The following is a 13,812-nucleotide window of genomic DNA, read 5'->3' as shown; positions in this document are numbered from 1 at the left end:
TATTTAATTGGCGTTCTGGGTAGAGGGAAAAGTATATTTTCTAGCTCGGGCATGACAAGTGCTTTTGGTTTTTTGGTGTATAGTTTAAGAAATACTTGATGAACATAACGAAGTTATTCGTGATGCATTCTACGAACTTATTACCAAGATGTGTGCAGCCAGCAGCAAGTCTCAAGCCAGGCTTGACAGGAACGAGATAAGATAATGGAATGGCTTATTCAGACAATATATACACATCATGTCTATCGATGGCGCAGTTCCTTGAACTGCCACATCGCGGACCGGAAACGAGATGAAGGGGATAGGAAATGGGAGAGAAAAAAACAGAAGGGAAGCTTTAATTGCGACCCTCGAGGAAACCAGAGACAAAGTTGGGGGGTAGCCGTGCGCCAGGATCTTCCTCTGGGCGGAAGTACTTCATGACATGAGAAAGCTGCTTCCAGTAGTTAAGGGTTTCCTAGGTTGATATGATGTCAGCATTTGATCTTGAATTGCAGGGTGACTACAACAATGGATAATCAAATAAAGACGAGAAGCATTAGTTCTCATAATTGTCTTCTTGAAAGAATCGCATGTTGCAAAGGCATATTATATACACCGGGACAGAGGTTGGACCTGGACTAACCTGGTACTCGGCGTGGCTCTGGTACAACAGCACATCCACGACTGGCAATTGCTTGACGTAGCGATGTCTCTCGAACTCCTGGCGGATCTTCGTGCGGATGGCGGATACAGGCATGCCGAGGGAGTACATGGTCTGGATCTCGGGGGACTGTACGGTGATACCAGGTTAGCTGAGTCCGTTGCGGGTCAAATTGTAGCCTTTGAAGCCAGGACTGAAAACGAGCCACTAATCAATCCGCTCCTGCGATATCTGCCAGGAACGGAGTAAAGAGCATATCAAGGGACAAGGTGGATCGTCTAGGATCTCGGGGTAAACTGACCGCGCGGAGCCATTCCCGGTACGACTTCAGGACTCGGAATTTCGCATCGCCCCAGTTGACAGCTAGAAAATGAGCAGCTATATTAGCACCGTTTCGCAGGTGGGATAGACTCCGCTGACGATCCCGCCGGGTGGACGGCGGAACGCATCGGGCGTGGGAGGGACGTACAGGAGCGCGAGCGCTGCGCCAGATAGGTAGGGTTGATAGTCATGTTGAGGAGAGTCGAGTGCCCACTCAATCCAGCGTGGTTCAATCACTGGTGCAGAAAGACGGGAGGGAATTGAACGTGGGTTCCGGAGCTATGAGGGTGGAGGTTTCGATCTGAGGTTGGTGGTGGAATGGGCTAGGCTCACCGCCTGCCTTTTCAAAAAAAATCTTTGCGAATTTGGGGATTATCGGACCGTCTGCGCGACGTTCTCTGCTCTTGTTTTTTTTCTGTCGAATATTTTTCGATATCTCTGATTCGGTTGCAGAGTTTATTCGATTTTTCTTGGGTTGTTGAAGTAGTCGCAACTCTTTCTCGCCGCTCTATCAATCTTTGCATTCCTCAATCTCTGTCCGCCTCGTCTCAACTCAGTCAATTCTTCAAGCACTACGAAATGGCTCCTAACGTCGGAGGTGCCAAGGGAGGCGCAAAGGGAGGCGCAAAAGGAGGCGCCAAAGGAGGTGCAAAGGGAGGCAAGTCTGCCAGTCTGGCGGCTGCCTCGCGCGTCAGCAAATCGAAAGATGGTCCCAAGCGTCCCCCCGCCAAGGAACAGAAGACCAAGTCCCGGACTGCCAACGAAAACCTGAAGAGAAAGAAGAAGAGAGTATACACCGAGAAGGAGCTGGATCTGCCCGAGTTGAACCAAATCACACCCGTTGGAGTGATCAAGCCCAAGGGCAAGAAGAAGGGCAAGACTTTCGTCGATGATGCGGTACGTTTTGCTTCCCATGCTATGTTCTCTTGATTGCACCTACGGAAGTCTTATACTAATACTATCACCTACAGGAGGGCATGATGACAATTCTCGCCATCGTGAACGCCGAGAAGGAAGGCCAGATCGAGTCCAAGATGATGAAGGCTCGTCAATTAGAAGAAATCCACGAGGCAAAGAGGGCCGAGGCCGAGGCCCGCATGAAGGACAGGAAGAACAAGTTCGACGATGTCAAGGATTCCATTCGTCAAAAGAAGAAGGGCAGGGGTGACAAGTCCGGGGAGCCAACGAGTATCAAGGATAGTATCTCGAAGCCCGGGCGATCAAAGAAGAAGACCGTTGCATTTGCTTAAAAAAAGTCTGAAAATTTGTGTCTATACTTTGATTATGTATTTAGATGTCGGGGTTCGGCGTTTTCACCGGTTTATCAATCTATGTCTATCGGAACAGAAACATCATTTTGCATAAACACCGTCCATGCTGTGGTTCCCCTTGTAACCCATTATGACCTGTCGCTTTTGAACCTGGTGATTGTAGCAGTTGGTTGGGAGGGCAGAATGTTTGAGAGGCAATTACAGAGAGGCAATTACAGCCCCAAAGGTAGTGCGAGTTTGCGTCGCATCGAGACGTATTCAGGCTTAGGTGCTAGGTCAGGCTTTTTGTTGGCGTCATCGTGGTAGGCAATGTTTCCAGGGAGTTTTTCAGGGTGTTCAACAACACCAGGGATACTAGTGTCAATTTCCCTTGCCATTTTGTTGAAGAAGTTCGCCACCTTAAGGAACGGTTAGTATGAAGTTAACTTTCAATTCTAATGTCCATTGCGAGTTACATACCGGCTTGACAAACCACCTGGACCCTCCAAGCTCGAACCAGCCGAGATGGCCACCCCACGATGTAGTCAACATGACTCCATATGGCGTTTGAGTCATTTCCTGGTAGGGCAAAGCCTCTCGGCAAGCAATCTATAAAGTCAGCAATCTTTCAATGGTGACAAAAAGGACATTGATAACTTACAGGATCATCCTCGGCTTGAATGCTAAGGAAAGGAATCCTGATAGCAAGCATGGAATCGGTGGAAGTGGCATCACGGTAATACGCTCCCTCGGTGGGGTAGCCCCAGGTCGGACATTGCAGAGCTCTGTTGCATGTTAGAATCGCACTCTTTTGGCCAGAATTAATTCTTCTTACCGGTCGAACTCATGGAGGTAGGTAATCTTTCTTATCGCTTCAACATCGATACGAGGGTTTGTCGAGACTTGATCAACATGTCTGTTTCACTTGGTTAGTTACCTTTTCTCATCAGCCGAACAGAGAGTTACTCACGCCTCGAAGAGCTTCTTCATACTTGACCCCATGGTTCTGCTGTATACCTCCTTGCCAATCCAGGTGCTTTGCAAAATCATAGAACCAATATCCAAGTTCCACGGGCTCGCACAAATCACGGCCGCCTTCAGTTGACAGTTTTCACCTTCCTCTCCCAGATACTACACATTTTGTCAGTGGGTATAGACAGTCAGGTTTGCAGGGGTCATACATTAGTGAGGATGTTGGCACCGAGTGAGAAGCCAATTCCAAAAAGAGGGCGATTAGGGAACTGCGCCCTGATCCACTTCACAGCCTGGCGAACATCCCAAGTAGCTCGAGCATTGTAGAGAACACCGGTACTGATGTTTGTCTCCGCACATCCTCTCGAATTGACAACACATGCTTCCCATGCGCCATCTTTCACGAGCGGTGCCAGGACTTCCCGCAGGTATACTTCATGGGAGCCACCACTCAGCCCGTGCAGAAGCACAAGCATGGGCTTGGTGTCATCTGAGGGCAGCGCAGCAAATTCATCCTTAGAGAAAAAGGATGTACGTGATGGCAGACCACACTTTTGCGTATACTTTCTCGCTTGATCCGTAAGCTCCGGGTCTTGAGGCATGTCGTACGGTGCGACCACGAAATCCATGGCATAATGGCCCGAGAATGCGGGGCTATCTGACTCAAAAATTTTACGTTTGTAGTAAATGGGGACATCGTCGTATTTCATAGTTGTCCAGGCTGTCTGTAGGTGCCCATTGAACAAGAAAGGGTTTAGGTTGCATGTTTCTGGTGTTGCAGACCGACAGACATCCACGAAGGTAGTTTTTTCTTTGGCACCTCCAGCACCGCAGACTTTGGTCAATGTCAACTTATTGTCCGTGGCGTGATGGAAAGCTATGCGGCCCTTGGGACGAAGCCATGAAATCAAGCCCATGGCGATTAGTCCGGATAAGAGGACTGATAGGGGGATTGAATTCAGAAGGGTCGAGATGAGGTCGTGCATGAGGAATATCTAAACACTAAAGAATGCTCAAATCAAATAAACGGACAAATTGATATCCAATGACTCTTAGAAAAGAAAAAAGCAGGCTTAAAAGCACAATGCTGATCGAAGGATCTAGAGCCCAAAGTTGATATGGATCTGACCTCGGCAAAAAATTATGTTCGGATTTTCCGCCCCTTGCCCATGGTTCAGTGTGACTAAGCTGATTTTATGCCTTTGTATGTGATACATATAGTTATGCACGATATGTCAGGTGATCTGTGTCGCAAGGATGGCTTAGTCATGATTCTGAGGGCTGCACGGGACCTGATAACATAACATGCGGGCGTTTTTCGTCATGCACGTAGTCAGTTGACAATGTCATAGCGCAGACACGGCTGAGATTAACTTTGATGCAGGAAACCCTCCTTATCTGGCGCAGTTGGGAGGAGTTGGGGGCATTCCGCCGAATACGAAGTGATGATGATATGATGCTCAATGCGGCAATCGCCTTGCCGCATGCGGAAGCCCTAAATGCACTTCCGGCGTCAAGCACAGGGAGAAATCCCCATGTCTTCCGACAATAGCAATGTCCTTCTTAAATCGACCATGGTAAATGTAGGGTGGAAATGTTGAAGTATCCGGTGCTCTGCATATGGATCATCAGACAAAGAACGGCTAAGCCACCAATAATCAGTTCCTCTGCCTCTTTATATGTAATGCTGATAGCATTTACACCCATCTTTTGTGACCTAGTCCCATGGTCCGTTTCCGGGAATCTTTATCTTCCAACAGACTACTTCAAGGTCAAAGGACCTGAACCTGCTCTCTTTTCTTTTGAAGGTGATGCAGCACTGGTTGTCACACGATGCGCTTGATGTCTACTACAGCATGATAAGAGTCGAAACGCCACTACCCATCTTGCTGATTCACAATCTCTCATGAGGCTTGGTCACTGAACATATTTGAGCGACCTTTAATCTAAGCATCCATGGCTTTAATAAGAGACTCCCCGTCCGATATGTCCGATCGTCTGTACCGCGCTACAAAGAGGTTCAAGACCATCATCAAAATGAGACCCTGGTCAAAGAAGCAACAGGAGGGTGGCCATGGCCGTTGCTACCTCATGGAATTACCCACCGAGTTGTTGCTGGAGATCGTATCCCATCTGACAGTGTTGCCGGAGGCTGCGCTTGCACTGACCAACAAGCGCATGTTCGCAATCTCCGGAGAGATCCTACTCTCAAAATGCCTCCGTTTCAATCGCGACTTTGCGCCGCTTTTCCACCATTACCGCAATGGACATAACTTTGACACGCCCCGGTGGGCATTCCTCAACTTGTTGGAAAACCCCCGCTGGAAACTATGCTCCAAGTGTTTGAAACTCCACCCTCGAGCCGCATTTTCATCCAGAGAGTTGAGACGGAAGCCAGAAAGTCGAACATGCAATATCGGAGAGTTAGCAGGGGTTGTCGATCTATGCCCATGCAAGAAACTAACTTTCCGCGACAAACTCGATCTCGCGGATCACGTTCGAGTGCGACAGGTGACATTGCAAGCCTTGAAATCACAATTTGGGGACGCCGTTGACGGCCGCTACTGCTGGCATACATGCACCGAGCAGTATGGCGCAACCGAGCTGAAGACATCGTTGTTTCCAGAAATCAATGCCGACAACCAGCTAGTTCTTCGCACAGAATACCAACTCACCACCGAGTCGGGCCAAGTGGGCAAGGAAGATTACATGACACCACGCTTCGGATGTGCACATCGATCGGTCGACCTGTGGCTCTCGAGCGTTCACCAAACCACGATATGTCGCCTCTTCGACTCTTCCTGCCCGTCCTGCAAGCGTATATCGGTGTGCAGCGCATGTGATACGAGATTGACATGTCCACGAAAAGCACCATTCCATTCGGAGAAGTCTGGCAGAGCGACCTATTCATTCTGGACCCAAAGAAGCCTCGGGGGGACGGGTCCAGCTCCTGATCCGGCATGGGGAGCACAAAGAATTCATCCAGCCGAACCTTCAGTCAGTGTCGAAAACTGCAACGAGTTGTGTCCCTGGACAGTGCGCGAGCATCCAGCGCTCTCATTCGCGCCGAGTATAGAACGGGAAATAATCGACTCTGGAATAGGTAACCAACCCATCAACCAACTGTACACATACATCAACATGGTTTAACGGATTTGTTCAGCTGCAACAGAGGCCTAGAGAAGCCTTGGGAGCTGCAAGATAAGGAGTTGATGGACCAAGGTTCATTTTTTCTCTCGTTCCGACTTTTGTCTATATGTTGTATAGTGAGCATCGTTTCGGCGTTAGATTAATCTTTTGTTAGCATCATGTATTTAGACATATTCATATAATTCAACCATTCAACCATTCAGAGAAGAAGTGACTCCCACGTCCTTATGGTAATCTTTTTGGTGGTCTTTTTCTATATCTCTTTTTCTGGGTAGAGGGCGGAAAAAACGACTTAGTCTGTGAAAACAACTTTCTATATATAACCTATGACAAGGCTGGCTAGTAACAAGAAGAAGAGCGAGAAACACACAAACGAAACTAAAAAGCAAGCAGCTCTTCACCACACGATCGAAATCGAAAGTGTTTGAGTGCATCAGCCAGTCGTAAGCCAATATTCCAATCAGCTAGCTCATTCTTGAAGTGGACACACTGACATGGCCTTTAGTCGGGGCTCATTACACAGACCAGCATGAATAATCGGGTTGATTAAGAACTAGTATCGTGATACCATAATAAATGACACTTGTATTCAAAATAGGTGTCAAGGCTTTGGCTAGTGCCAACACTTACCTTCTTTTGGCTTCTTTTGCAAGGTCCTTTGTTGGAGTCCTTTGGATACATATCCTTTGGCTTATGCAAATGTCTCCTCGGTTGAAAACAGCTTAAAGCCCAAGCCAAAGACAACCTATAAATTTTCAGATATAAAGAAGTCCTATACTTCCCAAGGTCAATGAAGTCAAGGTAACCGCAACAAACCTTATCAGCTGACCGCCCGTGGTTTATCCGGACCGACACCAGGCTCCACGCCCGCGCTCACCATCCCGCGCGTTCGACTTCATACTCGATTTATACGAGTATTGTTCGTTTCTCGGGGCAATGAGCTACCCACCACCTGGTCCCGGCCAATACCCGCATTATCTACCGCCGCCACAGTATCAGCATGGGCAAATTCCCCCGCAGGGACTGTACAATAGCCTTGGTGCTCCGCCGCCATACGATAATGGCTATGGCAAGCCATTGATGTATCCTTCGACTATGACACCATACCCATCGACATATACCCCACAACCGCAGCAGCAGCAGACGCGTCCTCCGCAGACTTCACCGCAGCAGCCGCTCCAATTACCACCACAACCTCTCCAACCACGGCCACAGCCAGGACCACAGCTTCTCTCTCAACTACCATCTCCCCCTCCACCCCAGCCGCGTCCTCCCCCGCCTCAACTTCAACTAGAAGAGCTGCAACATCAGTTTGTAAATCCGTCTCAACTGTTTGTACAACAACCTCTGCCTACTGCTCCGCGATCCCGATACACCCAACTCTCTCAGTATGGTGAACCAGCTTTCGTCCCAAGTTCTAGTCCTCCAAAAATATCACCGGCTGCTCTGCCAGCTCCGCCGCCAGTCAGGCCTATTCACATTGCTCCTGCCCCGTCTCCTATTACTCCTAAACCAAACACCCAAACCAACCAAGGACAAGCCAATAACCATATACCGCAACCACGCCCTATCGTCAAAGCTGAACCTACGCCATCCAAGATCTCTCCCAAAGTAAAACATCAGAAAAAACCTTCTACACCTATTTCGACGCCGAAACGACCCCAGCCTGCTCCTTTTCCGGCGACACAGGCTACCCCGCAAGTCATGGCCCGAGCTCCGTCTCCTGTTCAAGCAAATATTCAAAACCAGACTCCGAAGAAGCAAGTTCAACCACACCATATTGAGAAGAAGAGACAGCCGACTCAGCCAAATGTTGAAAAACATTGGAAGCCGACGCCTACCAAGTCTACAAAGCCTCCAGTCGACTATCAGGTTCTGCTGTTATCCCTGGCTGATGAATATTTAAATGCTGCTCATGCTCGTGGAACAACGACCTCATTGACCGCTCGAGAGACTGACGTTGAGGAATATTACAAGCTGGTTGCTACCGGATTGGGCTGTTTGGAGGCTGTCTTGAAGGTTGGTGAATTGCTCTATTCTAGGAACAGCGCGCCCAAGCTAAACAAATGATAGAACTGGCGACTGCAACCTCGCAAAGAAGCTCTTGTTAGACTTCGCTACGCGCGTACATTGTTTGAGGAAACAGACAATGACATTGAAGCGGAAACAGCATTGAGTAAAGGGGTGTGTATTTGTTTCCCTCTGTTCCAGAATAGCACTAACTCGAGCAGATCGATCTTTGTGAACGAGTCAGTCAACCGAAACTTAATAGCGAATTCGTTTTGATTTCTGACTCTTATAGAACCGTATGCTTGACTTGAAATACAGCATGCAGCACCTGTTAGCTCGAATGCTCCATAAAAGTAACCCCAAAGCTTCCTTGAAAGCGGTTGATGGGATGATCCAGGATGTGGAAGCGTATGTGCCATTCCACCTTTGACCACGGGATGCTAATATCTGTAGGTACCGCCATGCCGCATGGGAGTACGCATTCCGCTTTCTTCGAGTATCACTTTCGCTGTCATCTCCGTCACACCAAGACTCCGTGCAAGCGTTGCAGAATCTTCACAAAATCACGGCTATGGCTAATCGTAACGGGGACAAGGCTGTTTCGGCAATGGCGGCTGTCATTGAATCACTTGCACACTTGCAGCAAGCGACAAATTCGGATTCTATCGAGCAGGCGCAGCGCGCCGTGGCTGTCGCGCGAAGCCATCAGCTGAACGATGAACTTCGCCATATACCTCAACTTACAACCTTAATTCAAATGGTCGATATCTGTTGTAGTCTTCTAGAGTACGACGTCAACCAGTCTGGACAGAAGTTGAAGGTCATGCAGGCTTTGATGGATGAGACACTAAGCGACAGCAACTGGCGTCCCGATGGGTCATTTTCGGTCCCTCTCAACGGTAAATCGGCCGGGCCATCATCCATCGACACAGGTGACATCTTGCAGGTTCAGAATGGGACATTGCTATTAAGCTTCAACTGGCTCCCTCAGCACGATCTTTATGCGCTTTGTTATTTCTTAAGCTCAATCACACTCAGTGCCAAGAACTCATATGATGGTCGGAAAGCCGAGAAATATCTCGAGGAAGGGCTTCGAATGGTTCAAGGCAATTTCAAGGCCCCCCAAGAAATTTCAGAATCCATGGTCAATGCCAACCGTCGGGTTCAGTGGCGTCAGTCCCTTTACTGCAACCTTCTCCTCCAACGAGTCTTCCTGGCTTGCGCTCGAACCGATTGGGAGCTTGCCAGCCAGACTCTCAACGACCTTCGACAAGTCTTCCAAGAGCTTGGTTCTAACCTCCTAGGTACCATTGAATGTCTGATGGAATATGCCGCCGGGACTATCGCACAGGCAACTGGCGATCTCAATACCGCGCTGAACATATTCCAATCACCAATTCTGTCACTAGACCCCGCTACCAGCAAGACAGGACGCAATGACCCCTGTCGTGATACGCGCATCCTCGCCGGTCTTAACACCGCTCTTATCCTCCGTGATCCAAGTCACTCATCGCACCCCTCGCTCAGCGCCCTTCTAGCAACGCTTGAACCCTTCTGCCAAGGCAGTCCAAACAAGTATATACAAGCTGCCTACTTCCTAGTCTGCGCAACCGTTCACTCCGAGTCTACCATCCAAACCAAACAGTACCTCCAGCAAGCTCTGCAGTCCGCTACTGCAATCAGCAACAGCCAAATCACCTGCATGACCCTAACATTCATGAGCTGGAAGTATTTCCGCGGCGTGGTCGGCGAGCAAGCTGAGAAAAGCGCTCGAGCCGGCCGTGCAATGGCCAAACGAGCTAATGACCGGATGTGGGCGAGCGTCACCGACGACATGCTGGCTGAGACCCTGGAGCGACAGGGCAAGGGTGAGGAAGCGCAGAGCGTCCGCGAAGAAGGCCAACGCTTGGTATCGGGTCTTCCGCCCCGTCTGAGACGTCCGGCCTGATTGGCTTGTCTATTGCTATAAACATGATATACGTTTTTGTTTTTTTCTATGTTTTTCTTTGCGTTTGTTTCAGAATTTTTCTTAGGAGGCGCTCGTTTACGATACCATTTGATGGCTACCAGGGAAGGCGTTTGATATTCTGCGGTTATTGACACGGTGATATTATTGGCGAATCCAGAAATACCTTTCTAATACTTAAGCACGGAAGTTTACCCATTGATGAGTAGGAAACGTTGACTTGAAACCATTGATAGGACTCAGCTCGGTGTATATCACACCCTAGGAAGATCACTTTCGCTCCCTATAAAAAAGAACATGAACACCCGACATCATGCGTAAGTACAAACAATATGGTATAAACCAACCCGCTGTCACAAAACACAAGCTTCACCAGTCGAAGCTAGACGAAACAAAAAAAAAGAAACAAGGACAACAGCACCGCCGAAGTCAACTCCATGCCCACAATACGCCAGCAATGTCCACCAGACCTCTTCCCTCATCAACAAGGAAAGAAAGGCCACCCTCACACGACGAAATTAATATTAAACTCGAAACCTCCCCCTTCCTCCACATAATCGAAACAGTCAACGGACCTCAACCCAGCCCAGCCCACACGCCGCGAATTCTCCGCGCAAGCTGGATATCCTTCTGCATAATAGTCACGCGCTTCGCGTGTAGCGCGCACAGATTCGTATCCTCGAATAGATGGACCAGGAACGCCTCCGCGGCCTCCTGGAGAGCTTGGATGGCATGCGACTGCCAGCGCAACTCGGCGCCGACCTCGGCGGGGAGCAGGTCGAGTGCGACTTCGCGCACTAAGCGCGCAAAGGGCAGTTTGGCGATGAGCAGATCGTAGGAGCGTTGGTAGCGGCGGATTTCTTTCAATGCGACGGTGCCGGGCTTGTAGCGGCGGCGGCGGCCTGTGGGGGTTGGGTCTCCGGCTGGGAATTGTTAGAATGGGGAGATTGGGATTGGGTTGCGCATGTGGAGGCGTGTAAGGCGCTTGTTTTGGTGGGAGAGTTGAACGTACGTTGGACGTTGGCGGGGCTCTTGCTGACTTTTGACTTCCCTCCTTTTGTCTTGCGTGCTTTGGTTGGTGTTGCATCGTCGCCGGTGGTGGGCTCGGCGGCGGGCACGGCGGCTGTCTTGCGCGCTTTGTTTTTCTGTGCGCTGCCCGGTACTGTTTTGCGGGCTTGCTTGGGCGGCATTGTGTTATATGAGAAATGCGCTGTAGGTATTTTTCGTAGTGGGGTGTTGAAAGCGATCAATTAGAGGTTGATCGCCTGGCAAACAGCGTTCTGCCGCGTTTATGTCGAGATTGCCCCTTGCAGGAACTTTGTCCGAGTATCGAGAAGACAAAGGTTTGCACTTGCGCACGAGGATTTTCGAAGGGATTGGATTTAATCGTATCTGCCGACAATTGAACAGTCTTTGTTCGGAAATGCTGGGAAAGCTATAGCAACCATTCGGGCCTTAGCGCCCCAGCCCCCGTGATTCTCACGTAAACACGCGTCTCGTGTCTGGCACGTGACGATAAACTGGCCTACCTGGTCTTATCTCCGTCATACGTTGAATACCCCGGAGGCACTTGGAGAGCTGTCAGTGCTCGTGGTGATCACACTCCCGCTCCTTTCGATTCCCGTCCGCATAAGAAGTCACAACACCACACGTCATGGCCGCCCTCTGGGAGAACAATGGGCAACCCGGCCAGTTTCCCCTCGAGCAATGGTTCTATGAGATGCCACCCGTCACCCGGTGGTGGACGGTAGCCACCGTCGCAACCTCAGTCCTGGTGCAGTGCAACATCGTGACCCCATTCCAGCTATTCTACAGCTTCCGCTCTGTCTACGTTAAATCGCAGTACTGGCGACTCGTCACGACATTCCTCTATTTCGGACCCCTCAACCTCGACTTACTATTCCACGTCTTCTTCTTGCAACGCTACTCCCGCCTTCTGGAAGAAACCTCCGGCCGCTCCCCGGCGCACTTTGCATGGCTGATCTTCTACGCCATGACGTCGCTCCTCATCATCTCGCCTTTCCTCTCAATACCCTTCCTCGGCAGCGCGCTTTCATCCAGCCTGGTTTATATCTGGGCCCGGCGCAACCCAGATACCCGTCTCAGTTTGTTAGGCCTGCTGGTATTCACCGCTCCCTACCTGCCCTGGGTGCTGATGGGATTCAGTGTGATTGTGCATAAGATCGTGCCGAAGGATGAGATCCTCGGCGTTGTCGTCGGTCATATCTGGTACTTCTTTAACGATGTCTACCCGCCTCTGCATGGTGGCCACCGCCCGTTTGACCCGCCTCGCTGGTGGCGGCGTCTGTTTGAACCCGTGCCTCCCAACGAGCGTGCGACGGGTGCGGCTAACGTGAACCGCGAGTTTGTGGCTGCGGCGGCGCCCCAGGTTCGATGAAGCGTATTCTTTTTATTGATCTAGTGTCGCTTTCTGGAAGGAATTTGAGGTTTCTTGTGGCGTTGAATGGGAATTGAGCTCGATCTCTTCCACGAAAGACATGTCTCGCTGGTATAAGCAGAGCCAAGGGTGCAATGGGTCCGATTCTAGCCTTGATGTCGTTCACGGGTTTAGGCTTTTGATATCAAGACCGTGGGCCGTACCAGAGGGGAAGCTGCATACAGCGAGTTTCTTGGTTACATCAGATGACAGTATATTATATTGTTCGAGTTTTGCATGAGACACTTGCTGAACGTGGATATTGGCAGCCCCTTTAGGCTGTGTCCAACAGTGGCACGATGGAGCAGCTGCTCTTTATCTGATGATACCCCTTATCTGATCATGTGAGACGTTGCCCTTGGCCCATGCTCAATGTGATCTATCAAAAAAGCAAGGAGTAGGACCCGATTCCTTTTGTGTTTGCAGGTGCATTTTTTTAGATAGGAATAGCCACAGATACCCAGATTTTTTCTTTGCTTACCGCTTAGAGCTGCATGCAGACCTTAAGATGACGACATATCAAACAGTGCTAGTACAAGAGACATTCGACTTCGCTTTGACCCTCGATAGACCCTTAAAGTTAAATGAAGTAAACCACACCACGTGATTGCATGCATTGCCGACTACTATCAAAGCTCCTTATAGAAAACAGCCAAGCATGATGGCACTATGCCAAGTCTATACAGCTTCGATCCTGCATGTGCATAGTATCGACAGGCCTATTTAAAACAATATAGGCAGCGTAGTTAATATAATGCAGCCTAGTCTTCTATCTGGTTACTGTATTATTATTAGAAAGAGTGAAGAACACTACGTCAGATCCAATTCAGGCATCATCATAGATCGTACAGCCCCGCGCATTTCAAGTATAGTCAAGTCACACCGCAAAAGTGCCAACTTGATATTCTGCCGGCAATTATGCTCTCCACCAGTGGAAAGTTGAAAAGTACGAGCGGTATACCGATCTCGGAAGGCGGTCCATCCAGGGCCCCATAAGTCCAGTACAAACCGGTGCTATGGGGCCGGCTAAGCAAGAGCCACGTACTCCATGCCTATCATAGTA

At 49.6% G+C, this 13,812-nt stretch overlaps 7 protein-coding genes across 7 annotated transcripts; 4 read left to right on the top strand and 3 right to left on the bottom strand.

The window, feature by feature from the left end:
• Positions 1 to 337: 337 nt before the first annotated feature.
• Positions 338 to 1,155, bottom strand: LCP9604111_9259 (NADH dehydrogenase [ubiquinone] 1 alpha subcomplex subunit 6; the record flags this gene model as incomplete). Its single annotated transcript, XM_039077493.1, has 4 exons — positions 338 to 457; positions 626 to 772; positions 945 to 1,006; positions 1,113 to 1,155. 4 exons carry the CDS (start codon positions 1,153 to 1,155, stop codon positions 338 to 340), a joined length of 372 nt encoding a protein of 123 aa, XP_038924739.1.
• Positions 1,156 to 1,543: 388 nt separating this feature from the next.
• Positions 1,544 to 2,214, top strand: loc1 (the record flags this gene model as incomplete). The annotated part of the gene is made up of 2 exons (XM_039077492.1): positions 1,544 to 1,861; positions 1,936 to 2,214. The coding sequence occupies 2 exons, from the start codon at positions 1,544 to 1,546 to the stop codon at positions 2,212 to 2,214; spliced, it is 597 nt and encodes a 198-aa protein (XP_038924738.1).
• A 233-nt stretch (positions 2,215 to 2,447) lies between these two features.
• LCP9604111_9257 (putative hydrolase, alpha/beta fold family) lies at positions 2,448 to 4,103 on the bottom strand (the record flags this gene model as incomplete). Its single annotated transcript, XM_039077491.1, has 6 exons — positions 2,448 to 2,633; positions 2,695 to 2,823; positions 2,876 to 2,999; positions 3,050 to 3,130; positions 3,185 to 3,345; positions 3,396 to 4,103. The coding sequence occupies 6 exons, from the start codon at positions 4,101 to 4,103 to the stop codon at positions 2,448 to 2,450; spliced, it is 1,389 nt and encodes a 462-aa protein (XP_038924737.1).
• Positions 4,104 to 5,142: 1,039 nt separating this feature from the next.
• LCP9604111_9256 (uncharacterized protein) lies at positions 5,143 to 6,336 on the top strand (the record flags this gene model as incomplete). The annotated part of the gene is made up of 1 exon (XM_039077490.1): positions 5,143 to 6,336. The coding sequence occupies one exon, from the start codon at positions 5,143 to 5,145 to the stop codon at positions 6,334 to 6,336; it is 1,194 nt and encodes a 397-aa protein (XP_038924736.1).
• A 936-nt stretch (positions 6,337 to 7,272) lies between these two features.
• On the top strand, positions 7,273 to 10,294 carry LCP9604111_9255 (uncharacterized protein; the record flags this gene model as incomplete). The annotated part of the gene is made up of 5 exons (XM_039077489.1): positions 7,273 to 8,355; positions 8,410 to 8,520; positions 8,568 to 8,585; positions 8,639 to 8,754; positions 8,800 to 10,294. The coding sequence occupies 5 exons, from the start codon at positions 7,273 to 7,275 to the stop codon at positions 10,292 to 10,294; spliced, it is 2,823 nt and encodes a 940-aa protein (XP_038924735.1).
• Positions 10,295 to 10,888: 594 nt separating this feature from the next.
• LCP9604111_9254 (histone H3 family protein) lies at positions 10,889 to 11,502 on the bottom strand (the record flags this gene model as incomplete). The annotated part of the gene is made up of 2 exons (XM_039077488.1): positions 10,889 to 11,235; positions 11,325 to 11,502. The coding sequence occupies 2 exons, from the start codon at positions 11,500 to 11,502 to the stop codon at positions 10,889 to 10,891; spliced, it is 525 nt and encodes a 174-aa protein (XP_038924734.1).
• Positions 11,503 to 11,966: 464 nt separating this feature from the next.
• derA (putative ER-associated proteolytic system protein Der1) lies at positions 11,967 to 12,710 on the top strand (the record flags this gene model as incomplete). The annotated part of the gene is made up of 1 exon (XM_039077487.1): positions 11,967 to 12,710. The coding sequence occupies one exon, from the start codon at positions 11,967 to 11,969 to the stop codon at positions 12,708 to 12,710; it is 744 nt and encodes a 247-aa protein (XP_038924733.1).
• Between the last annotated feature and the right edge of the window lie 1,102 nt (positions 12,711 to 13,812).

Source organism: Penicillium roqueforti (genome assembly GCF_015533775.1).
Source record: "Penicillium roqueforti strain LCP96 04111 chromosome Unknown scaffold_44, whole genome shotgun sequence".
Lineage (NCBI taxonomy): Eukaryota > Fungi > Ascomycota > Eurotiomycetes > Eurotiales > Aspergillaceae > Penicillium > Penicillium roqueforti.
The sequence above is the reverse complement of the archived record's forward strand: the minus strand, read 5'-3'. Positions and strand labels throughout refer to the sequence as shown.